Source organism: Tachyglossus aculeatus, chromosome 23 (genome assembly GCF_015852505.1).
Source record: "Tachyglossus aculeatus isolate mTacAcu1 chromosome 23, mTacAcu1.pri, whole genome shotgun sequence".
In the NCBI taxonomy this organism is placed as follows: Eukaryota; Metazoa; Chordata; class Mammalia; order Monotremata; family Tachyglossidae; genus Tachyglossus; species Tachyglossus aculeatus.
The window spans coordinates 28,178,978-28,204,341 of NC_052088.1; the positions used below are offsets into that span (position 1 = coordinate 28,178,978).

Genomic DNA, 25,364 nt, shown 5'->3' on the forward strand with positions numbered 1-25,364 from the left:
ACCTACATGTTTCATTTTATAATTTTGCCCCAAAACTATAGATCTGTTTAATTTCCGTAAAGTATCGATTTTTTCCCCAACATTAACAAAGCTGACAAACTGTTGAAATGGAAATGCTTTTGCCTTCCACAAGAGAAGTAGCAATTTTCTCGGAAAAAAAACCTACAGTAACACTCGTCAGTTGTTTTAACCTGAGCGTTTGGCCTACGGAGAGTAGCAGCTTTTTTCATCATGCATGCTCACATCCACGCAACCTCTGCACACATTCAGTCGTCCAAGCACACGGTTTCAGACGCTGGTAGGCCAGTGGGCTTCCCCCTGCTTTGAGAGAGTGGGAAGCAATGTAGCTAATCGTTAACTACACTATGGATACAACAAGCAAACACCTTAAGGCAACCATTGCAATGGGGGTTTAACTTGCAGGGAGAAATTACTGTTCTAGATCAAATCCGGCTGTATATCACACATATATACATACCCATTTTTCTTATTAACCCTCCAAACAATGTAACGTGGTTTGTTTTTTTTTTTTGTATTTTGTGCAAATTTCTAAACCTTCTACCATTTAAGGCAAAGAGTTTGCATTAAGAAAGATCAGAAAACAGGCTTATATTTATCCAAAAGCATTTCGACTTGCTACATTTTTTTTTTTTTTTTTTTAAATGTGCACAACTCTGAAATATAGACACTGGATCCCCGGTATCTGAAGAATGATTTCCATGGACAAACACAAGTCTTGAGAAAAGAAGGGACCGGAAGAAGCAGCTTCAAATATGCAGGGAAGCAAAAATAAGAACAAAAAATAAAATAAAATAAAAAATAAAAAAAACTTGTAACTCGAGTCTGCTAATACTGAAACTTTCAACGGGTAAAAGTTTCATCTTTTGAGAATCTTAGAGCAACTCATTTGGAATTTTAAATAAATAAGCTTAAGTGTATTCACATCCTCTGGTCCAAACAGAATTCTAGTGCCAAGACCCCGCTTGCTGTTGGTCAAATTCACCTATTAGTCTTTTAATGTGAGCCAGCTTGTTATGAAGATATTCACATCTGTATTTCTCTTCATGATAATTGGGACTTGACTGTAGGGGAAAAAAAAAGGGGGGGGGGTGGGGGGAAGACACAAAGTTAGGCTGCAGAAAGTTAACCACGCTTCCTCGCCCGACCGTCGCAACGTCGGAAAGTACAGATAGCGGGGCACCCCTACCTGCTTGATCTTCCGGTATTCTTGGAGGACTTCCTCGTGAACGATCTAGAAATGTCAAATTTGACAGTCAGAACCGACAGAAGTTCTTGATAATTAGCATACAGAGTGGATCGGATTTAGGGATACACCGTTTCCGTTTGAGATGCTCGGGAAGACTCCCTTCCTTTCCCTTGCCCATCCACCTCCTCACGCAAATGTATTTTCTAGGACTCCATAGGTGTTTTACAGTGAGATGCTGCTAGGATGGTACCCGGCGGCTTTGCCCCGGGCCATTACGAAAGGGACAAGCTACTTACGCAAATACTACAGAGCCATGGTGATAGCAGAGGCAAATGACCCTTTAGACTGTAAGCTCCTTGGGGACAGGGATTACGCCTACCGACTCTGCTGCACTGTACTGTGAGCTCTGCACACGGAAAGTGCTCAGTAAATACTATTGATCGACCGGTCCAAAGACGTATTCTAGGCCTCGGCAACTCTGGTCCGTGTGTGGTGGGGTAGAGCGAGGTGCGGGATGGAACGCAGTAAGGGAGATTCCCCCTCTGAGAACCAGGAACAGTTCCCAGGGAATGGAAGGCTGCCAGGCCGACTACTAACCCGACAAAGAAAAGTTCGCCGGGGAGGTCCTTCTTCATGAGGGTTTCGGGAAGAAGGAAGTGAGAAAGAGAACAGGCAGCCCAGGATTTTACTAGAACAATGACAGAATGCTGGGACATTTGGGAAGGCCCCGTAACATGGCCCAGACTTCCTCCAATCAATCAACAGTAATAATAATAATGATGATGGTATTTAAGTTCTTACTATGTGCCAAGCACTGTTCTAAGCGCTAGGGTGGATACAATGTAATCAGGTTGTCCCACTGGGGCTCACAGTCTTAATCCCCATTTAACAGATAAGGTAATAGAGGCACAGAGAAGTTAAGGGGTTTGCCCAAGGTCACACAGCAGACAAGTAGCGGAGCCAGGATTAGAGCGCCGTCCTCTGACTCCCAAGCCTGTGCTCTTTCCATTAAGCCATGCTGCTTCTCATGCATTGAGCGGTAACTGTGTGCAGGGCCCTGTCCTTAGCTCTTGGGAGAGTACAATGCAACAGGGTTGAGAGACGTGTTTCCTGCCCACAGGGAGTTTATGGTCTACTGTGGGGGTGCTGAGGCTGTGGGGTTCTTCAAGCATTAGCTAGCCCAGGGGGCAGGGGTTAGGGCCTGAAACAATATCTTGGGGGCCAGACTGGGGCTGGAGGCGTTAACCTCCTCAGACCTGTACCAGATCCATCATCATTTCCCGACTGTGGATTTCCAGACTGAGCCCCTTCCTTCCTCTCCCTCTCGTCCCCCTCTCCATCCCCCCCATCTTACCTCCTTCCCTTCCCCACAGCACCTGTATATATGGATATATGTTTGTACATATTTATTACTCCATTTATTTATTTATTTATTTATTTTACTTGTACATACCTATTCTATTTATTTTGTTAGTATGTTTGGTTTTGTTCTCTTTCTCCCCCTTTTAGACTGTGAGCCCACTGTTGGGTAGGGACTGTCTCCATATGTTGCTGATTTGTACTTCCCAAGCGCTTAGTACAGTGCTCTGCACATAGTAAGCGCTCAATAAATACAATTGATGATGATGATGATGATGATGATGACTTCAACTCTGGGGACTGAATAAGGAGGTTCTGGACTGTTCTAAGCGCTGGGGTAGATACGAGGTAATCAGGTTGCCCCACGTGGGGCTCACAGTCTTAATCCCCATTAAGATTAATCCCTATTAACAAGTTAATAGGCTTGCCCAAGATCTCACAGCAGACAAGTGGCGGAGCCGGGATTAGAACCCACATCCTCTGACTCCTAAACCCGGGCTCTTTCCACTAAGCCACGCTTCTTCACCGGGGCCTGAGTTCTATCTATCAGGTCATGCTGCTTCTCAGTGTTTTCATAGTAGGATTCCCCAAATCAGAAGAGGGGTGGGAAGCTCAGGCCCGATGCAAGGAAAATTCCATCTCTTACCTGATATTCTTTTGAACCAGGAGAAAGGCGCTTACGTTGGGCATCAAGTTTAATAAATCTTCTAGCGACGGTCTCCATTCTGGCATGCAACTTTCTGTATTCATCGTACTCTGCATTGAAGTCGTTTTTGTAAGTCTGGCGTTGCTCGTGTGAGACTATAGCGATATATTTCCTAATGAAAAAGATTGAAAAGGAAATTACTGATGAATGACATCCTCGGCAAGTGCAAGGACAAAATCAATCAATCAATCAATCGTATTTATTGAGCGCTTACTGTGTGCAGAGCACTGTACTAAGCGCTTGGGAAGTACAAGTTGGCAACATATAGAGACAGTTCCTACCCAACAGTGGGCTCACAGTCTAAAATGATCAAGAAAAGGGCAATCAACTCTTGGGAAAACCATTTCTAACGCAGACTTGTTCTAGCCAAATAGAAGATACATTTACAAAATTGAACCCATTGTGTTGGTTTACCTAGGGCCTTCCATAACTGCCATTTTTATATTTCCATCATCAATATTTAATGAATCAATCAATCACGGGTTTTTACCGAGCACTTACTGTGTGCAGAATATCATTCTAAGCACTTGGGAGAGGTACCAACACGACTGGTAGACATGGTCTCTGTACTCAAGGAGCTTACAGTCGGGGGGGGAGAGGGGATATATATTAAAATGATTTATGGATCTGTGCCATGAGGCTGAGGGTGCGGTGAACATCAGTGCTTAAAGGGTTCTGATCCAAGTCCACAGGCAATGCAGAAGGCAGAGGGAGTAGGGGAAATGAGGGCTTTTGGCGAGGAAGGCCCAATAGTGCAAGAATAATTTCGGCCACAGTATGATAACACAGGAAAACTCCAGATGGTTTAAGGTGGGCCACGGGGATTTGGGGGTGGGGGTGGGACAGGGAGAAATGCCAAATTCCTCCACAATGTTGGATCTGAAGATCAGCGCTGAAGGGGTTTGGTTAGCCACTGGGTGAAGGTACTCTTTGAAAAGTCGTCTCTTTCCAATGAAACAACTAGAAAAACTTGGCGGTCACTAAAGTGCTTTTTTAGCTCAAGTGAAAAATAAAACTCAAGTGAGTCTTTTCAGTATTTCTCCTTCTGAAAAGTGACCCTTTGCCGCACTAATAGAAGAGACCAAACATGTCGACAGTCAATAATGAAAAGCCGTGTGGCCTAGTGGAACGAGCCTGGGAGGGAGTCAGAGGACCTTGGTTGGCCTTGGTTTTGTACCCTTTATTCACCCTTCCCTCAGCCCTACAGCACCCATGTACATATCCAAAATATATTTATATTGTCTGTCTCCCCCTCTAGACTGGAAACCTGCTGTGGGCAGGGAACATGTCTACCAACTCTGTTATACTGTACTCTCCCAAGCGCTTAGTACAGTGCTCTGCAGACAGCAAACGCTCAATAAATATGACGAATTGACCTGGGTTCTAATCCCGACTCCACCACTTGCCTGCTGTGTGAATTTGGCCAAGTCACTTGACTTCTCTGTGCCTCAGTTACCACATCTGTAAAATGGGGGTTAGGACTGTGAGCCCCACGTGGGACATGGACTGCGTCCAACTTGATTAGCTTGGATGTACCCTAACGCTTAGTACAGGACCTTGCCCATAGTAAGCACTTGAATACCATTAGAAAAGAAAAGTTGCATCAAGGAATTAGGCTTTGAGATGTAACCTAAAACCAGCTGAACGACAGGCTAGGAAATGTTGAAGCAAAAGCCTTCTACTGACCTTCCATTTTGCCCACACTGTCTATGGTTAAGCCTCTGAGGAACTGCTGGCAGCGGAACTATTCAAGTAAGGTAATTCTAGCATCTTAATGGGGTTTCCCCAGCTCTGAGGGGGCCACGCTAGGGGCAGATTACAAAAGGCCCATTTGTAATTTAATAAAACGATTGGGGTGATAAAAACAGAACTGCCTCTGCCTCCAGACTTGAGAAGCCTTTCATACGAGACAGACGCTAACGGAGCTCATTAACACCCTACTTTTAGACACTTACGAGAGAGAGAGAGAGGCAGTGCCCTAGATGGGGTTCAATTCGATTCCCAGGCTTCCTACAGGCTCGGCCTTGGAAAGGACTGACATGACACACTGGATTAGATGTGCATACCGGGACATTTTTAGATGAAGTACTGGGTGCTGCTTTGCTTTGCTTTCCTAAAAATACAGCTTAAATCCATGTTCAACTAAGGATCTGTCAGAAAGTGATATTCCGTGGTTCCTAGAAAGTATTTTGATTCTTGCTGAGCTTGACAATAACTCAGTTTAATCTGAGTGTAACTGAGACAGTGCTAGTATGCTGGTTTAAAGCGTCTCAGCTCCTCTCTTCGCCATGAGAGCAACTTTGATCCAGGCAGGGAAATGGCCCAGCCTCTGGGCTGCCGCTGTCACTGCTCACCAGAGGAAAGAATCTGTCCAGAGAAGGCAGGTGAAATCAAATTGTTTAGGAAGTCCTTTGTTAAAAAACAGAACCAAATCTTCCTCCTCACAAGACTTCCCTGCCTCCCCTCTCAAATCTATTCTATTCTACTCTCTGCCCGGATCAGGTTGTACAGCGTCGAACGGCACGCATCTCCCCACTCCAAAGAAACCTCCGACGGCTGCACATTCCTCTCCGCATCAAGAAGAAACTCCCGATCACTGGCTTTAAAGCACACAGAGAAGCAGCGAGATCTAGTGGGAAGAGCGCGGGCCTGGGTTCTAATCCCAGCGTCGCCACTTGTCTGTTGTGTGACCTTGGGCAAGTCACTTTGCTTCTTTGGGCTTCAGTTACCTCATCTGTAAAATGGGGATTAAGAGAAACTGACCCCCATGTGCGACATGGACTGTGTCCAACCTGATTAGTTTGTATTTACCCCAAAGCTTAGTACAGTACCTGGCAGATTGTAAGCTCTTAATACCATTAAAAAAAAAATCAATTCAGCTCCCCCCTTCCTACTTATCTACTCTCTTCTCCCACAACACCCCAGCTCACGCTCTTCAGTCCCCTCACACAAATCTGTGCCTCTGTCTCATTTCCCCAGCTGCCAATCTTTTGCTCAAGTCCTGAACCCTGCCGGGAATTCCCTCTCCCTGCATAGGTGACCAAGCACAGCTCTCTCCAAAGCCCTTAAACAGTAAAAATAACAATAATAATAGTTATGCTACTTGTTAAGTGCAAGTCCTTCTGAGATCACATACCCTCCAGGTGACTTCCCCCAAGTAATCTCCAATTTCCCACTTCGTAAACTCCACATGAAGTATTCACTCCATCTGAGCACTCAAGTTTCCGTAACCCCCACAGCATATATGTCTCTATCTTAGATTCTCTTCTTACTCCCTCTATCCCTAATTCATTTCAGTACCTGTCTCTCCCACTAGACTCTAAGCTCCCTGAGGTCAAGGATCTTGTCTTCTAACTCTTTTGTTCTCTCCCAAGCGCTTAGTAAAGTGCTCTGCTCAGAGGAGGTGCTCAATTAATGCTACCGATAGACTGCTTTTATTACTTGAGAGGAAATGAACGTCACTCAACACCTAACTTCAACAACAACGGTACTTACTGAGTATTTACCGTGTGCAGAACACTGTACACTAAGTGGTTGGAAGAGCAAAATACAAAAGAGTTGGCAGACACGTTCCCTGGCAACAAGGAGCTTGCAGTCTAGAGACAAAAGAACATTACCCTCCAGGAGTCTACATTTTAATGGGGTGGGCATACAGGGAAAACGTTCTAATGATTTCCAAATAGCGGGAAGAAGAACAGGAAGCAGTACAGATGGAGCCGGATGAAAATAACTCGATAATTGACTTCACATGGCTTCTGAATGCTGAGGATAAACACCGAAAACAGGAAAGAAACAGACAACAGATGGTAGAATTGGGGGTCATTTGATGGGGCTCTTGAGAATTAATAAGGGGAGGTTTCCTGGACGAAGGGGGTTTAGAAAGGCTTTGAATGTGAACTGGTGGGTAGTGGGGGGAGGTGAGAGAAGGAGTTCCAAATCGGTGGAGGAGCACGAGTGAGATGTCAGAGACGTGAGTTGAAAATGAGGTAGAGTCGGAAGAGACCCAGCAGGAAGAGCCTTCAAGTCCATGGCAAGGAATTTCTGCTCGACGGTCCCCACAGCCCTCTGCCTCCAACAGAAACCCGTTACCGTTGACTTCAAGGCTCCCCCAGATTTTTCCGTTTTACAGCTCCGCTCCTTTCCCTCCAAACTGCTTAAATTCAACTGGACAAGAAATGAATTCAATGCCCCAAACTTCCTATGGCTACTAAATCCAAGCAGCCAAGTCTAGTGGAAAGAGTATGGTCCTGGGAGTCAGAGAATCTGGGTTCTAATCCCGCCTTTGCCAGATGCTTGCTGTGGGACCTTGGGCAAGGCACTTAACTTCTCTGGGCCTCAGTTCTCCTGTTCTCCTTCCTACTTAGACTGTGAGCCCCATGTGGAACAGGGATGGTATCCATATTTACCCCTGGGCTTAGAACAGTGTTAAGCAAGTGCTTAAATACCATTTAAGAAAAATAAAATCATATTATTAAAAAATAATAATAATAATAATGATGATTATGGCACTTGTTAAGTGCTTGCTGTGTGCCAGGCACTGTACTAAGCACGGGGGCGGATGCAAGCAAATCAGTTTGGACACAGTCCCTGTCCCACGTGGGGCTCACAGTCTCAATGAGGACTGACGAACTGAGGCCCAGAGAATTGAAGTGACTTGCCCAAGGTCCCACAGCGGACAAATGGCGGAACCAGGATCAGAACTCATGACATTCTGACTTGTAGGCCCGTGCTCCATCCACTACACCGTCCTGTTCCCTATTATTAGTTTGCCTGATAAAATCCATTTTTTCCTACCCTACAAAAAATTAACAGGTTGAAAAAAACCTGTGATACACTCCCCAACTTCAACCTCTTTTTCAAAAAAAATCTCTTGGAAATGCTAAATCTGACAAGGCTTTCCAAGCCCGGGATTGTTTCTGTAATTGAGGACTGTTTTCCTCACACACAACAGAGCAAACTGCTGCCTCACCAACAACTGCTGCTGACTTTCAACTCTGGCTGTGCCAACTCAGCAGGCCATCTGAAGGGATTGACTTTGTGCCAGCCACTACTGGTTCTTCAGGCTCCTCTAAAGCAAAGAGATTCAGATGGCGGGTGGCGAGGGTGGGGGGGGGGCGGGGGAAATCCCATTTCACCCCACTGCCATTATTTTGTGTTTTCTTCAACTGGAAAAGTAACACCGCGGACTTTGTTTCGGTGAATTACCTGCCCAGCAGAATACAACTTGTTGCCATTGAAGTTGCTGACAAAATAGGTCTACTATTAATAAATATTCTTCAGGCTCTCTAGGAAAATAAACCTGGGGCCCAAAAGAGATCTAGAGAAAGAAGTGAAACGTAGAAAGGGACCCGCCTGAAGTTTAATCTCATTTAAGTTTAGCTTTTTCCACGGCCGCAGCTGGTCCAACATCAGCCTAAATTCCGCAGGGTTTTCCAGGTTCTACTTTTCTTCCATCTGTTCATTAGCAAGGCTGTTTCTCTGCACAGAGAGCAGAGCTTTGTCCCTTCACACTCCACTGCCCCGGCCTCCCCGCTTCTTGATTCTTTTCCACTCCACGGAACGACCTTTGATTCCTGAAGTCGAGAATGATGTGTCTAAGCCATAATTTCCACAAAGACCAGTTGGGATCCTATCCCCACCTCAGCATTCACATGAGCCCGTCACGACAAGCCAGTGTGAATTGGGCCGAGGACCACATCCGATCGAATGTCCACATTTTCCCTTTTTAGACTAATCGCGTTGGTTCTGGATAGTCTGAGGGAAAACAACAACCGATATTATCTCTTTTTCTCCCAGGATCCCAAGGATTTCTCTATTCACCGGTAGCCAAGCGAACGTCCAAATCCTGCTTACATCAGACTGATGGCTTTCAAGTACCAGAGGGCGGAATTCTTCTGAATTCAAACGCCTGGTTTCCTCATGGGAACAAAGGGAAGGATTCTTGTACTTTTAAAGGCCGCTGCACACAAAAACACAGCACGCAGGGAGGGGTGGTGTGAGGGGGCCAGATGCAGTAACGTCAGCTGGCGGGATTAATCTGAAGAACCCCAGGCAACCTCGCACCCTCCTGAAAGCAGACCGGTCGCTCCCCGGACCTCAGTCTCAACACGGTCTGAAACGCCGGACACGAGCACGTTGTCCGAGAGACGTTTCTGGCGGACGTTCGTACTTACATCAAATAATCCGGTAGTTCGATTGTGGACGAAGGATCGGTAGAGGCACTGCAAACCTGCACCCCTAGAAGGAAACAGACCTTTAGTATCTTTGGGCCTGCTAATGGGGGTTCTAATGAACGGCTCCAAATCACAAACATCTGGAATGCTCCTTTCCTAGAAACTCTATTCCGCCACATCAGTAAGCACCAGTGAGCAAGGAATACAATTGGACCCGGACAATGGAGGCCCCATATGACAAGCTCCCGCAATAGCCGGTTCCCAGCATCCCGGCATTTAAAGCACGCTGGCTTCTGTGGTGTCTGCACAATAGAGGAATCCAATCTTAACCCAAGGTCAAGCTTCTCTTCTTTCAAGAAAAGTTGCGGCATCTGCACCGCAATTCAAGAACTGTGGTGGCAGATGCAGCCGGACAATAGGAGATACAAGGCTTACATCGACATCCACTTTTCATGGGCTTGGAGCAAGACGGTGGGGGAAGGAAAGTGCCTGACACTTGGGCTATTTGGGTGACTGCGTTTTTCCTGCGGTCGTCGTTTTTACTTTTCGTGTTACTGTGTTGGGTATTTTCCTCACCATGTTTAGCCTCTTGAAAGAAAGCACCGTTGAGCTTTCATTGGTGCTAACTTCACCTGCAACTCTCTGAACAGCAAGCGTGGCTTTATAAAAAAGGACTGAAAAACAGTGCGTTGGCTACCCTAAGGGCTGAGCACAAACTCCCCAATGTATTCCATCTCTGTTTGGCAGCGTTATCTTCAGAGAGTTGGTTTTACCTTGGGATGAAATCGTGCTCCGGATTTAAATTAAAAAAAAAAAAAAAAAACCCACCAAATAACACTCACTCACTCTCTCTCTAAATTCAGGAAAAAGAAAGAATTAACAGCTTCTGATCAGGCTCACATGCTCTAACAATAACCAAAATTACTCCTTGCAACCTACTGTTGAAACCACACCACGCAAGTTCATGACAATCTCACTATTTACAAGGACGGTCCTGCAAAACCATGTGAATGTTAGGTTACAATTCCTGGGGGAAAAAAATGCACCCACTCAAGGCAGATTTTAAAAAATCTGCTCCTAGTCCTAGGGATATCCTTGAGGGAGGAAAATTGAGTCCTTGGGTTTCTTCGTAATCCAGAGTGAGTGGGTTACAGAGAGCAGGGCCTGATCTAGGGCCCCTGGCTACCCTGTGGTCTAAGATGGGAAAGGGGCAACATTTGAACAACTCAGCTGGGACCCAGGGAAGAGTGTGGTCATGTGGAGGGATGTGGGGGTGGGGGTGTACTCAGAGTACCTCAGAAAGATACTTCCCGCTTCCTAAAATGATGCCTGGAGGGCATGGGGGAAGAGAACTAAAGCTACCTGGCAATGGCCAGGACCCAAGAGCCTCAACTTCCACCACAGGCAAGAAAATCATGGTACCCAAAACCAAGTCTTCCATCCCCACATTCAACCAGTCAGTCAAAGCCTTGGAGTGGCCTGGAATAGGATTTTAGGAGGTGGGGGTGGGGGTCGGATGAGTTCCACTCTTCTGCAAATGCAAATATAGTTCACTTCTTTGGAAATATGCAAATACAGATCACTTCTTTGGAAATATGGCTAAAAGAATAGAATATTCTTTTAGCCATATTTCCAAGGAACTGACCTGAATCAGCATACAGGCGCTGAATACAATGTAGAGATTAAACTATGCAGTGTCAGTTCTATGAACAACATAGGCAAAAAAAGAGAAAAAAATCAGTGCAGTCCTTAAAGCTGTATTCACTTACAATGTAATTTACTGGGGAATTAGGTCACGGTCAGCAGAAGTGGTAAAATTAGTTGTGAGGCGGAAAGACAGTCAATGTTTCTTTTCACTGCCAGACATTAGCACCTGGTAAAAACTTCCTCAAAGGGCAGTATTATTCTATGATTAGGAAAGATCTAATTGTAGCAAATGAGCATGCATTAAGTCTGTTGATGCTATCTCAAAAAATAGCCTATCACACAATCACCTCTAACTCGGGTTTTAGAAATGCAAAATATGCTCTGGAATGGATCGACTTTCCTACATCTTAAAGTCTGACCCGATGGGTTTTAGGAATGGCTAGAATTCCTCATTTTCCCAGGGATAGTTACTAGAAGTTTACTTATGCCCAATTTATTTTATAATCGACCAAGTAACCACCAGTATCTCTGGTCAGCTACCAAACAACTCACGTCTAACAACGGATTCAAAGTCCTATTCTGAATCCCCTAAACCTCCTTTCATATGCCTGATCTAAGATCAAGTGTTCATGTTCCCTTCCCTAACAGACACTAATTTGGGCAAAAAAATTCCAACTTCTTTGCAGAAGGGGAAAAATCGTAAACATTCTTACAGTAGAAGTGTTTCGGGTTAAAAAGGGCCAATACAAACAATATTACACCATTCGCAGTCAAGATAGTACCATAATAAACTAGTAACGAAGAGGAAAAACTTCACTCCTTCTACAACAGAATTACAAAACATTCTTTAGATGTTGACAGGCTCAGTGGAAAGAGCCTGGGCTTGGGAGTCAGAGGTCATGGGTTCTAATCCCAGCTCCGCCACTTGTCAGCTATGTGACTCTGGGCAAGTCACTTAACTTCTCTGTGCCTCAGTTACCTCACCTGTAAAATGGGGATTAAGACTGTGAGCCCTATGTGGGACAACCTGATTACCTTGTACCCCCCCTTACCTAGTGCTTAGAACAGTGCTTGGTCCATAGTAAGTGCTTAAAAAATGTCATCATTATTGTTATATTATTTCCTGATGAGATAATCGTACCATTACCAACCATTCGGTTCACTACCCAGAGGAATGAAACCTCTTTTTAAAGACCACCTTAAATGGCTTTACAAGGGAAAGGGAACAGTACGTGCAAGATAGAGGCTTTAAATGGCTTAAAGGATCTGCGAAGAAAAAAAAAATTAAACAGGATCATGGACTTCCCAGAGAATGTATTTGAATGTGAGAGGATGGTGGGAGCAGGGAAAAGAGAGGGCAGAATTGTAGACGGTTTGGAAAGATGGCCAAGTGTATACACGGAGGGAGAGTCGGGGGAAGGATAGGGTAGGAGAAGGGGAATGGGCTGGTTGAGTTTGTACAAGTGGGAGATATTGGGGTGTGTGTGTGTTGTGTTGTGTTGTGTGTGGGCACATGCATGCACCTATTGAAGAGGGGAGAGGGAAGTGCTGATCCTGCCCAAACCCCCTAAATCCAAAACAAAGGATGGGCAATTCCACTGTCAACGAAATAAAAAACCAAGAACAACTCTGGAAAAAGTGTGATGCGATTAACCTCAGAACTCCCACAGACCAATTTAGCTCTTTCATTTTGCGGGGGATACCGTTATTTTTTATTCCATTAGAACGTGCGGTGATCCAACTCTTTCACCAAGAAATGAAAAAAAAAAAAATACCTTCGTTCAAATCCAGACCGGAGCTGTTTAGCTTGGCAACGTCATCTTTTTTCTTAACTTCTCTCTCCTTTTCTTCAACACTGTCCGTGTCATGCTTTTTAATTTGGTCCTTTTCCTTATGTTTCTTAGACTTCTTTTTGGATTTTTTGTGGGACGCCGAATGTTTGTCACCCCCGGGCTTTGAACACTCCAAATGGATTGGAGCGGGTGCCGGGATTTCCAGAGAAGTCCTAGAGGTATATTTGTCTTGCTGGTCCCCGTAGATGCCGCCGTTTTGACTGAAACTGTCGACGGGCAGGTCTTGAGTCCCCCGGCCCTCTGGGGTGCTGGGGGAATTGGAGTTAGAATTTGCAGTCTGAGGATTTGAAACCGGCAGGTGGGTCGAAGGAAGGGGCGGGGGGGGTTGGGGTGGCAGCAGCTGCAGGAGGCGGCGGGGGCGGGGGGGCTGCGGCAGTTTTCTCACTGGTGGCATTTGGGTGACCGTTTAGGGTCGGCGGAACTCTGTTGGTTAGGTGAGATATCCGGGTTTTTTTATTGGCCAGAGGGTCGATGAAATCCGAGTCCAGGGGTCGCTTCTGAAAAATAAAAGCCAAGATGGTTGGCGCTAACATCCCCTGCTCTGACGTTAGGCGTGTGTGTGTGTTTGTGTGTTGGAGGGTGGGTGCGTGTGCGGCTAAAAGAATAACCCTGCTCGTGCTCCTAATCCAATTAGTCAAACGAACGCACTCTCTCCTCGGTAGAAACCAAACGCAGAATACTGAAAGCTAACAGGATTTTCGTAGGGCCGGTTGTGTTTTATGAAACAGAATCAGATTACTTTTGAGCAAGGAACAGCAGAATTCGCCAACTCCTATTTCTTGGGAGTACCGCCTTATTTTTTACCTAATCCATCAGCATCATGTAGGTTTCAGGACTAAGCAGCAGACCTGGTGGGAAAAGAGGGTGGGGCTCGGCTCTTTGGAGCACAGCTGACCTACTTTTTAGAGAGGGAGAAAGAGGAAATCCATTTATCCCCCTCTGCCTTGCGATAACTAACAAGGGCTGATAACAAAAGGCAACACGCAATATGCTTAGTTAGCCTTTTCAAATGTGCTAATATGGTCTAGCCAGGGAATGACTATTTTGGTGGCCTTCAGTAGGATTTTGCCTGCCTTGGAATAAAAACTGCTAGCACCGATAACTGTCGTTTCCAGGAGTGGCTGCCTTTCCTGAAATGCTACATTTTCTGGTAACACTGCCTCAGTAAAATCACAAAAAGATCACTAACTTCAGGCTCATATAAAATGATGGGGAATTCCTCTATGTCTACCACCGTCACAAAACAGTAGGAACACCAGTGTGTATAATCTACCACTAGTAAGAATCACATTTAAATTGATAAAAGAAGACAGTAAAATGTTTAAGCTTTAAATTTAAACTAACGCAATTCTCTACATGTCAGTCTACAGCCTGTTGAGCTTATTCCATTTAACCCCATTTATTTGTAAGATGAAGTGTCAACTCTCTTTCAGAAGATAATTAAACTGCAGTGAAAGAAATACTGTCAAAACAGTTAATGACTTCAAAAAGTTCAGCTACTTTAGACTGAAATTTAATGACGGTGGTATTTGTTAAGTGCTTACTATGTGCCAGGCACTGTACTAAGCGCCAGGGTGGATACAAGCAATAGAGGACAGCTCTTAGCTGCATCATCCCCACCTGCTTTTTATCCAGGGGGTTTTGTCCAGCTTGGGAGACCCCGCAGTTGTTTTTCCATCTGAGCAGCTCATTAAGGGTCCAAAATAATAAAAATTTATTAAGTGCTTATTGGGTTCAAGGCCCTATAATGAGCACTGGGAGAAAATACATAATTGGGCAAGGATCCGAGGAATAACAGTCTGGTCGGGAAGACATCCTGGGGATTGGGTGTCTAGGTGGGGAATGTGTCTGTTTACTGTTGTATTATACTCTCCCAAGCGCTTAGTAAAGTGCTCTGCACACAGTAAGTGCTCACTACACCTGAATGAATGAAAGAAAGCTGGACCACAAGTGGACCAGGGACCTGGAGCAGCTGCAGCCGCCTCACAGTTGACTTTAAAAGGTTTGTATGTGGGCAAGCCATATCAACCATCACCCTGGTTTTTAACATCATCTAGAATGTTTTTGGGAAATGCCTCAAGTCAAACATCGTTCACGAGTTACGTCAAACCCCCTTGTTAGTGAACTGATCATGTTAACAAAAAAATCTCTTGCTATTGTGTTCCCCTTACCTCAGCCCCACAATATTTAGGGATACATTCTTATACTATACTGTGTCAACTATCCCCAGTGTATTTTAATGACTTTCTCCCCCTGTAGACTGTAGGCTCCTTGTCATATTGTAATAATAATAATAATAATGCCATTCGTTAAGTGCTTACTATGTGTCAAGCACTGTTCTAAGCACTGGAGAGAATAGAAGGTAATCAGGTTGTCCCACATGGGGCTCACAGTCTTAATTCCCATTTTACAGTTGAGGTAACTGAGGCCCAGAGAAGTGAAGCGACTTGCCCAAAGTCACCCAGCTGACAGGTGGCAGAGCTGGGATTACAACCCATGACCTCTGACTCCCAAACCCAGGCTCTTTCCACTGAGCCATGCTGGAGCCTAGTACAGTGTTCTGCATACAGTAAGTGCACAATAAATACCACTGATTGATATAGTTGTAGGACATTGATAATGACTTTATTTGTTAAGCACTTACCAAGTACCTACTAAGTGCTGGGGTAGGTACAAGACAATCAGGTCCCATGTAGGAGGGAGAACAGGTTTGGAATCCCCAATTACAGATGAGGGCACTGAGGCCAGGGGAGTTAGGTAACTTGCCCGAGTTCGCAAAGCAGGTAAGTGGCAGAGTCGGAATTTGAATCCAGGTCCTCTGACTCCCAAGCCTGGGCTCTTAGGCCACGTTGCCTCTCATTTAACTAGAAGGGCCGTCCTTCCAAAGAATAAGAGAATCTTAAACCTACAAGGGCTTGAGAGGCTCTCTAGTCCGCTCACAAATGCCATAGTGGGCTCTCCGGCTCTGGCCTTTTTGATTTCCGAATAAAAACCTATCCTGTCTTGAATCTCCCGTCTTGTTGCTCTGCACACAGTAAGCGCTCAATAAATATGACCGAATGAATGAATCTGATTGCAGCAGCACCTGAAGTGAGACAGCACTCAATACCTGAGATGGAGAAGACGACGCAGCCTCTTTACTAGCACGTAGAGGAGACTCTGAACGACTGGTGCTGGTGGCATGCTGAGATGGATTTAATTTTCTATAAAAATCATACACGTCCGAGGTTACTATAAAAATCAAAGATTTCTCCTCCCCGCCCCCTCAAAAACAAAAACCGCCACACTATGTTCACAGAACGAGGATTTTTCGCTTCTTTCAAAATACAACTTACCTAGACAGAATGAGCTCTAATGACTGCCGATCTATCTCATTGTAGCCAGGCCAGTCCTTCTGGAGCTCTTTAAATACATAATCCTTCAAAGTGTACGAGAGGTCCTTGGGATTCAGGTTGGCTACCTGGAACACACAGAGCGAGAACAGCACATTACAGCTACCTGCCAAATCCACAGGAGTTTCTATTAGACCAGAAATGGCAACTTGTTCCATTTACTTCAAAACATACGGCTGAGTTACCTCTCCACAGAGTGACCACTGATTTGCTGAACAAGTTTCAATAAGAAGTTACTCCTAATAAAGCTTCGTTCACTCAAAATTCAAGTCATGGATATTTAGGGCAAAGGTATTATAAAACAAAAGCAATCCGATATATTTGGACGGGTGTATGGCATTTTGGTCCTGTGCAGTTCAGCTAAGGATGTCCTTCAAAATATGGGAAATGTCAAGTTCATTATTTGATTTGATTTTACATAGGTTTGGGGGCACATCCCAAAAGGTTTCCTTCTCAAATGGCTATTTGCTGTTATGCAACTCAATCATACTCATTTTGTCTACCATTTGTCCTTATGAGGTCTTGCCATTTACTTTCTGTGTACCCTGGGTCCACAAAAGTATACAGTGAGAACTCATTAAGACAAAATGAGAGGTAAAGTATTTGTAGAATATATTTACCCCACTTTTTACTGAATGAAGCCAGTGTTGCTCTCAGATGTCCTTAGTAACAGGAATAGCCGTCACTAAAACTTGCAAAAGAGAATCCTCAAAGAACAAAGTCCAGGTTTTTCCTCAAACGTGCCACTCCAGAGCACAAAACTCAATCTGAAGACAGACATTCATTCAATCATATTTATTGAGCGCTTACTGTGTGCAGAAATATGAATATAGTAGTTCATCTTTCATCAAGTGAAATGTAAATTTAATTATTTTAGTCCAGTGCATAATAATAGTAATAATAATAATTTGGCATTTAAGCGCTTACTATATGCCAGGCACTGTACTAAGCGCTGGGGTGGACACAAGCAAATCAGGTTGGACACCGTCTCTGTCCAACGTGGGGCTCACAGTCTCAGTCCCCATTTTACAGACAAGGTAACTAAGGCACAGAGAAGTAAGATGACTTGCCCAAGGTCATACAGCAGGCAAGCGGTGGAGCCGGGATTAGAACCCATAACCTTCTGACTCCCAAACCCGTGCTCTACCCACTAGGCCATGCTGCTTCTCTGCATCACCATCAGTGGCATTTCTTGAGCACTCATTGTGGGCAGAGCACCGCACTAAGTGCTTGGGAGAGTACAACACAACAGAGTTGGTGGACACACTCCCTGACCACAACAAGCATATGGTCTAATCTACAGTTTCTCTCAAAACTGCCCATCACCAAAAACCTCTGAAACCCTCATCGTCTCTCAGCATCCTTTTTCTCCCCCACACCTCTATACATTTATTTTTATTCTCATTCTCTCTCTCTCACACACACACACACACACACACACAAAAAGGGATAATGGAGTGAACTGATACATCCAATCTGTTGGGATAGTGACTAAGAGAGGAATGATTTATCCCGGCAGAAACCTGCCAGAAGTGTGTGACTATGTTTCTAAAATGGGGAAAGCTTCTCCTTCCTCCCTGAGAAATCAGTGTCTGTTGGCCATGAGCTCCAGGCCCACCTTTAATTGCTCAGCCATATGTCTGTGTCTGTCTCTGTACTCGAAGGGTGAGGTGACCACCATCACTAGTCTCTCAGGCCTCCACAAAGGCAGGGCCTGAAGTATCTTTTTGGCTACCACCTGCTCATCCTCAAGGCATTGGTACCTACAGGGATGGTTCAGACTCTGCGTGCAGTCAGCACCCCTGTTACAGCCCTTGGAGGCTTTCTTAGAAAAGTGGGCTATGCACTTAACCCTGGCCTGGAAGCAGCTCAACAGGCAATTTTTAAAACTGAAGAAAAAAATGTCCCATTGTGATCTGTGTGCTAATTACTGGGCACAGAGCGATTCTATCCATTTCCCAAGGAAGGGGCTTCAAATGGGCATGAGTGTGATGTCGGTGGCCCTTGGCAGCCTCTCAGGTGTGCCCCACAATGGGGGCCCTTATGCTCATCCAAAGGAGGAAGGGAGGGAGAGGGAAAGGAAGGGAAACGGAGGGAGGGAGGGAAGCAGGGGGGAGAGGGAGAGAGTGTTGGCCTTCACAAGACCTGGCCTGCCTGGAGGTTCCCCTCTAGACCCAAGTTTGAAAGGCTGGATGTCAAGCACAGGGCCAATCATTTGGTCTCAGGGGAGCTAGGGGACTCAAGGGTCTCCCATGGCCAGAGTCAGAGAGACTTTAGGACTGATGGAAAGGACTTGGGAGAGGCCTAATTCCACCATCCTAGAAGAGTGGAGATCTCCAGGAACGATAACGTCTAAGGAAGCTTACAGTCTTTCCAAATTCATAGGCAAAGGATGCCACCTCTTTTTGGAGCAAACAACTATCTGACCCCAGCAAACAGAGCCAATGGGAGGCAAAGGCTAGCTAAGAGGTTACTGTAGTAAATACAATTTTGCTTTTATATATATATATAACAATTAATTTCAAATGTCAGAGTCAAAGAGAATCCTGTCAGCCTACACTCCATGAAGAATATCAACAAGAATCCTCTGGCAATTTTGCAGGCACAGTTTAATGCTCTAGATTACAAAAACTCAAAACATCGACATTATTATGGGTGTGGAATGAAGAGTTTACGCATTGGGCAATTTAACTCGCTAGATATAAGAGCCCAAACAATCTAAATTCCCAAACTGTCCCTTGGAGCTAAAATTGGCAGAAGTGTCTCCATTTTAAGTAAGCCTGGGTTCTCCTGGATTTGGGGGCTCTTTGGTGAGGTGGGTGAGAAGGAATTGGCATCTCTTCCTCCTCCTCCTCTGGCTGTCCTTACCTGTTGCAGGATGGCTCCAAGAGAGTTCTTGTCTTTTTGATTAACCCCATCTTTCTGTAAACGGGCCAGTATCTCTGGTTTCTTGTAGGTCTTCAGCGCCAGTAAGTGAATCACTCTGTCCCTATATGGCCGCTGGGAAACACTGTTGCTTACGTGGGTCTTTCGTATCGTATTTGCAGGGTTGATGGGAGTTGACCTTTTCCTCTCTGGCGCTGCGTCCGGAATAGCTTGAGGTGCTTTCCGAATCTGGACTCTCTTACCTAAGTTTAAAAAAAAAAGAAAAAAGGAAGAGACCACATGAAAGTGCTTCTAGGCTACGATAACTCTTGGTTTTCAGAATTCCGATTGATATCCTGTGACATCTTTTAACAGGGAAGGAATGTTCTAAGTCACCTTATCACAAAGCCTTCAACTTGAAGAATGTTTCACCATTAAAATGTTCAGTGGAACGCTAGACGTAGGTGGGGGTTTTTTAATGACATTTCTTAAGTGCTTACAATTTGTCATGCGCTGTTCTAAGCACTGGGGTAGATACAAGATAATCAGGTGAGATAACACAAGATAATCAGGGGAGATACAGTCCCTGTCTTACAAGTCTCACTCAAAGTCAAAGTAGGAGGGAGAACAGGGATTGAACCCCCATTTTACAGATGAGGAAACTGAGGCACAGAGAAATTAAGTGACTTCAAGCCCAAGTGAGGCAATCTCCTCCTCCAGCCACAGAGCAACACTGCTTTGGCCCCTTCCCCTATAAAGACTCAACCAGCCTCACAGTAAGCCTCCACAAGTCTCTGGAGGAGGTGGCAGCTGGGAAATGAACTTACTCTGCTACAGAGTATAAGTGACATCACAACTCCAAAATAGCCAGTCCTAGGTCCCTCGTGCCCTCCACGCTGCTTTGGAGAGCACCTGGATATTCTGTTAGGGTCCAAGTTGCTTGTGGGCAGGGCATATGTCACTTGCTTGTCTGGCACTGCTTAGTGTACGGCTTTGTCCTCAGTGTATGCTTAGTAAACGCTACTACCACCACCATTACTACTACTGCTACTACCACCACCACTACTTTGTTAAAGGATATTTTCACATTATTTAGCCCCCGAAACCACTGGGGACCGAACAAGACAAAAGCTGACTTTAAGCATCAGTCGGGGGTTGAGGGGGGTGAGGTTAGAGATATAGAACAACTTCGTGACAACAGAACTGCCTGCTGAGGAAATTTTCTTCCTGAGAAAGCTTTAAAAATAGCTAACCACCTAGTCAGGGTGGCTGCCTAGGAACAGCCTTACCCTTTAGGACTGAATACCCCCTGGGGGTCCCCTTTCCAGCCCTACGAATCTAGGTTTGATCATCTGGGACTGACAAATGGTAAGAACCAAACCGCACAGCTAGTTGCACCAGAAAGGACTTCCAGAAGAGCCCTCAGGTGGGATTGGGCTTGGCACAGACACCAGTCCATTTTTCCTGTTTTTAGAGACGGCTACATGAACTCATCCCAAAGTCCAGGAGACAAAACGTTCAGTTCTGACGATGGCATTACCACTCCTGTAGTCTCACTAGGAGGTTGGTAATCACTGAAGGCTTCACGGAAGATATGCGTTTCCCAAAGCCATTCTTAAAACAATATAACTCTAAGTTGTTCCAAGCCACAAAAGACAGGTATTTTCACTCCTCTTCCTTCTTCCAGGGCCTCTAACCAGTTGTGCCAGTTGTGCCCAGGAGTTCAATCGACCAACTTTATTTACTGAATGCTTACTGTGTGCACAGCAGTGGACTAAGTGCTTGGAGAGTACAGTACATGAATTGGTGGGCATGTTCCTTGCTCATTCAGTTCCAGATCTACAGGACTCTGCCTCCAAAGACCCTCAAATGAAACTGTCTAGCAAAAATGGGTCTTAAAAAAGCATTGGGGTGGGGGGGCTGTCATTATGAAGATGCTACAACTTAATAATTTCACTGCAGATCTGGCAATGCCCAACATTTACACCAAAATATTTGGTCCACTGCCAAAATGAGCCACTAATAGGTCAACAGGCAACAGGTTCAAAATAAATGCATGCATAAATAAATAAATAAATAGCTAGTCAAGTGTGACATCTTAACCTGAAAAAAATTAGAAAATATAAGGAAAATTAGATGGCATGACAATGAACATATGGTTTAGAGAGATATCACAGAGAGAAAAACAATCCTGCAAACTAATATTTCCTCTTTAAAGGCAGTAAGAGACATCTTGAATGCAAACTGTGGACAGATATCTTGGCTTTTAGTTCCCTGTGACAGATCCATTTTTAGACAGAAAAGAGCGTGGCTCACTGGAAAGAGCACAGGCTTTGGAGTCAGAGGTCATGGATTGAAATCCTGGCTCCGTCAACTGTCAGCTGTGTGACTTTGGGCAAGTCACTTAACCTCTCTGTGACTCCGTTACCTCATCTATAAAATGAGGAGTAAGACTGTGAGCCCCCAGTGGGACAACCTGATCGCCTTGTAACCTCCCCAGTGCTTAGAACAGTGCTTTGCACATAGTAAGTACTTAATAAATGTCATAAAAAAAAATGTGTTAATCGCTCTGCCATAAAGTGGGTCTCAAGGCCCAAGTAAGAGTTATGCCGGAGTTGGTTCTGCATCTTGAACTATTTAATACTTGTGACAGCAACTTGGATGCTGGAACAGAAAGTATGTTTATATGTTGGTTGAAGACAACAAGTTAAGTGGGGTGGCTACCACTTTGGAGGAGGAAATGATAGACATTACCTTGAGAAGCTGGAGAACGGGGCATTTGCTTGTTGCGGGGTGGGGGAACATATATAAGATGGCGCGTAATCACAATAACTGAGGTAAATGCTTACTAGGTGGCAAGTACTGAACTAAGCTGAATGAGAGGGGAGGAGCAAAGGAAGGAAAGATAGGGTAGATTCCAAAGCCAAATAAAAGGCACCAATGGATAACTGATTAAAAACAAAAGAACAACATGCTACTACTCAAAAACCAATAAAAACCCATATATTCTCAATGCAATATCGGGGTCTGTAAACTAGTTCAGTTGAAAAGAACTTGAGAGTACGGACCGTAGCTTCTAACCCTCACAAAGAACTCGTCCTAACCAAGAAACCTGCGGGCAACCCGGTCTTTAAAACTGCTGCTGCTGAAGCCAATGCATCGCTCCAGCTACAACAAAGATAATAACAAAGATAACAAAGATAATAACAATAAGTAGGAGGGAGCACAGGTACTGAACTCCCATTTAGCAGATGAGGGAACTGAAGCACAGAGAAGTGAGGTGACTTGCCTGAGGGCACACAGCAGGCAGGGCCTGGATCTTTCCACTAGGTCATGCTGCTTTTCCAACTGGTCAGATCTTAAGTGGTGGGATCAGAATGGGAGTTACAACTTTCAGTGAGCTAAGAACTGGACAAAGCCCAGAAGACAGCAATGAAAATGATGAGTCGCAAAATAGGTCACAGAAGGAAAGACCAAAGAATCCAAGATGATGTGCCCAGGAGAAGAGATAGTTGAGGGCTTCCAAAAACAAAAAAATTGGGAATGTGATGTGGACGGTGGAAAACACCTGTAACCTGATAAGCACCTGTATCCTGATTTCCCTAAGGGTGGAATACAAGATTTAGGCCCTCCATTAGAAGTTCCCTGACTATTTTCAGGAGTTGCAGGAAATTGAGAGGATGTTGAAATTCCCCTGGAGATTAAAGAATGGAGTAGGCAAATTCTTATCACCCGCCTGAACTAGATGTTCCTAATAATTTGGACTTATCTCTATCTCTATGTCTCTTCTGGTTCTAAAATACTCTAGTTTATAGAAAGCCTCCCATTTAGTCATGCACAGCTCCATATATACGTTCAAAGACAGCTAAGCTTCAAAATGAGTGTTAAAAGTAAACTCTATGCCTCCAGCCAAAAACCCAGGTTTAGGAACTCGTCTGTGTAGCTTGTCGGGGATGCTGACAAGAGGGTAGCTTTCCTCCCTCTGTGGTCTGGTTGCTTCCTTAATCCCCACCTTGGGCCAATCCTTTCCCCCACCTCAGGTGTTCCTGGGTCTGTGCCGGTGTGCGTGTATCTGAGCATTTCTCCGAGTGTGAGGGCATTTCTGGGTGGCCCCATGCAAGAGAATCATTGTAAAAACAAGAGAGAAAAATCTCACTTCAAAGACAGGTGAAGAGAAGGATTAGAACAGTCCCTGGGCACGTAGAGGGAATATGAAACAGAACATACCTTCTAAGGTAATGCCGACAGAAGCACAGATTACGTAAAACCTGGAACATTGATAAAAGCAGGAAATACAGCTAAGTGTGAAAAAGTGAGGTGGTGCAATTCTGCCTTTAAAGAGGGCAATTACTGCTGGCATTTAGGTGCCTAAACTACCAGCCAACACTATTTATTTCTGCATCTCTAGTCCAAAGACGTTGTATATAAGACTAAAATGAGGCTCTGATCCAAGATTGACACCAATATACCTAGCAAGGGCTGATAACCAGATACTCACTGTTTTATGTTAGGATATTTCCTATCAGGGTGGCTACGAAATGACGACTTCCTAACTTCATCGGTTACCTACCTTGCTCACACTGGCTGTTATTTTGGGGGAAAAAGGTTCAGAGGGTAGAGGGAGAGAGATCTCATAAGGCCCTTTCATTCATTCAGTCAATCGTATTTCATTCAATCGTATTTATTGAGCGCTTTCTGTGTGCAGAGCACTGTACTCTAGACTATAAGCTCCTTGTCAAAAGGGAGCGTGTCTACCAACTCTGTTCTACTGAACTCTCCTGAGTCCTTAGTACAGTACTCTGCACACAGCAAGCACTCGGTAAATACTACTGATTGATTGAACTGGACTCTTAAATGATGGACCAGTCAAGATCAAAGTTGATAATAGTACACAGACTGAAGCATCATTGTGCCTAGACTATGTTTTTAGACTGTGAGCCCACTGTTGGGTAGGGACTGTCTCTATATGTTGCCAATTTGTACTTCCCAAGCGCTTAGTACAGTGCTCTGCACATAGTAAGCGCTCAATAAATACGATTGATGATGATTATGTTTTGCAATGACCAAATTTTGCCCAGTAATAATTACGACTGGCAATCAAACTCAGCCACTATTGGTCATCAACTCAGAAGTGCCACTGTTAAAGAAATCTGCACTTCAAAAATAATCCTAGTGAACAGCAATGCCCCCCCATCCCCACTGCAAAAAGCAAAACAAAAAATCCACAAGATCCCCCATCTTTGGCAATTACACTATCTAGGGGCACAGGAAACCCAGAATCATAACTCTAACCTTCCTCTGTCCTTTCCCAGGTGTATTTCAATAAATAGCATTTATTTCGAGCCCACTGTCTGCACAGCACTAAACTAAGCCCTTAGGAGAAGGGAAGAAAATTAACGATCCTTGTCCTCAAGAAATTTATAATCTAGTGGGGCAGACAGACACTAAAATAAATGACTGGTAGCTGGGAGTGATAAGAGTAAAAAGATACTGTATTTAAGTGCTATGAAAGATGGGTGTGCCCAAACACTGGGATGATACCAAAGTGCTGAAGTGGCACTTGGGCGGAGCACATTTAGGGGAGGGAGCTGGCACATTTCATCAGGGAGGAGCCGAGCTCTCAAAGGCTTTGAAGGTGGGGAGAACCACTGTGGTCTGCTGGGTGTGAAGGGGCAGAGAACTCCTACATGTCCTCTAGACTGTAAACTTATGGTGGGCAGGGAATGTGTTGGTTATGTCATACTGTACTCTCCCAAGCGCTTAGTATAGTGCTCTTCACACAGTAAGTGCTCAATGAACACGACTGCCTGACTGACGAGAAGAAGGGAGAGTCAGTGGCAGGAGGTTAAAGGCAGAAAAGCATAAGACTGAGGCCAGACAGGAGCAAGTTTGTGAGATGAGATGTGGTGGGAGGATACGCAGGGGGGAAAACAGCTGATTGAATGTCTTAAAGCTGGTGGTCAGGACTTTGGGTTTGATGCAGAGAGGATGGGCAACCATGGGAAGCTTTGGAGGTGTGGGGAGATGTGGACAGAATGATGTATGAGAAAAATGATAGAGGAAGTTGAGTGTCACATGGGCTGGAGAGGAGAAAGACTGGAGACAATGGGGGCTGCAAAGAGGCAGAAGTAGTTGTTCAGTAGGGGCATGACATGCGCCTGG

At 44.9% G+C, this 25,364-nt stretch overlaps 1 protein-coding gene across 1 annotated transcript in view; it reads right to left on the minus strand.

The window, feature by feature from the left end:
• Window positions 1–641: 641 nt before the first annotated feature.
• ELL2 (elongation factor for RNA polymerase II 2) overlaps window positions 642–25,364 on the minus strand; it is a 96,246-nt gene continuing 71,523 nt past the window's right edge. Inside the window, 9 exon segments of the mRNA XM_038765567.1 lie at window positions 642–1,082; window positions 1,208–1,252; window positions 3,213–3,384; window positions 9,446–9,509; window positions 12,868–13,267; window positions 13,269–13,442; window positions 16,055–16,148; window positions 16,281–16,405; window positions 19,206–19,465. Coding sequence (XP_038621495.1) covers window positions 966–1,082; window positions 1,208–1,252; window positions 3,213–3,384; window positions 9,446–9,509; window positions 12,868–13,267; window positions 13,269–13,442; window positions 16,055–16,148; window positions 16,281–16,405; window positions 19,206–19,465 — 1,451 coding nt within the window. The 3' untranslated portion in view covers window positions 642–965.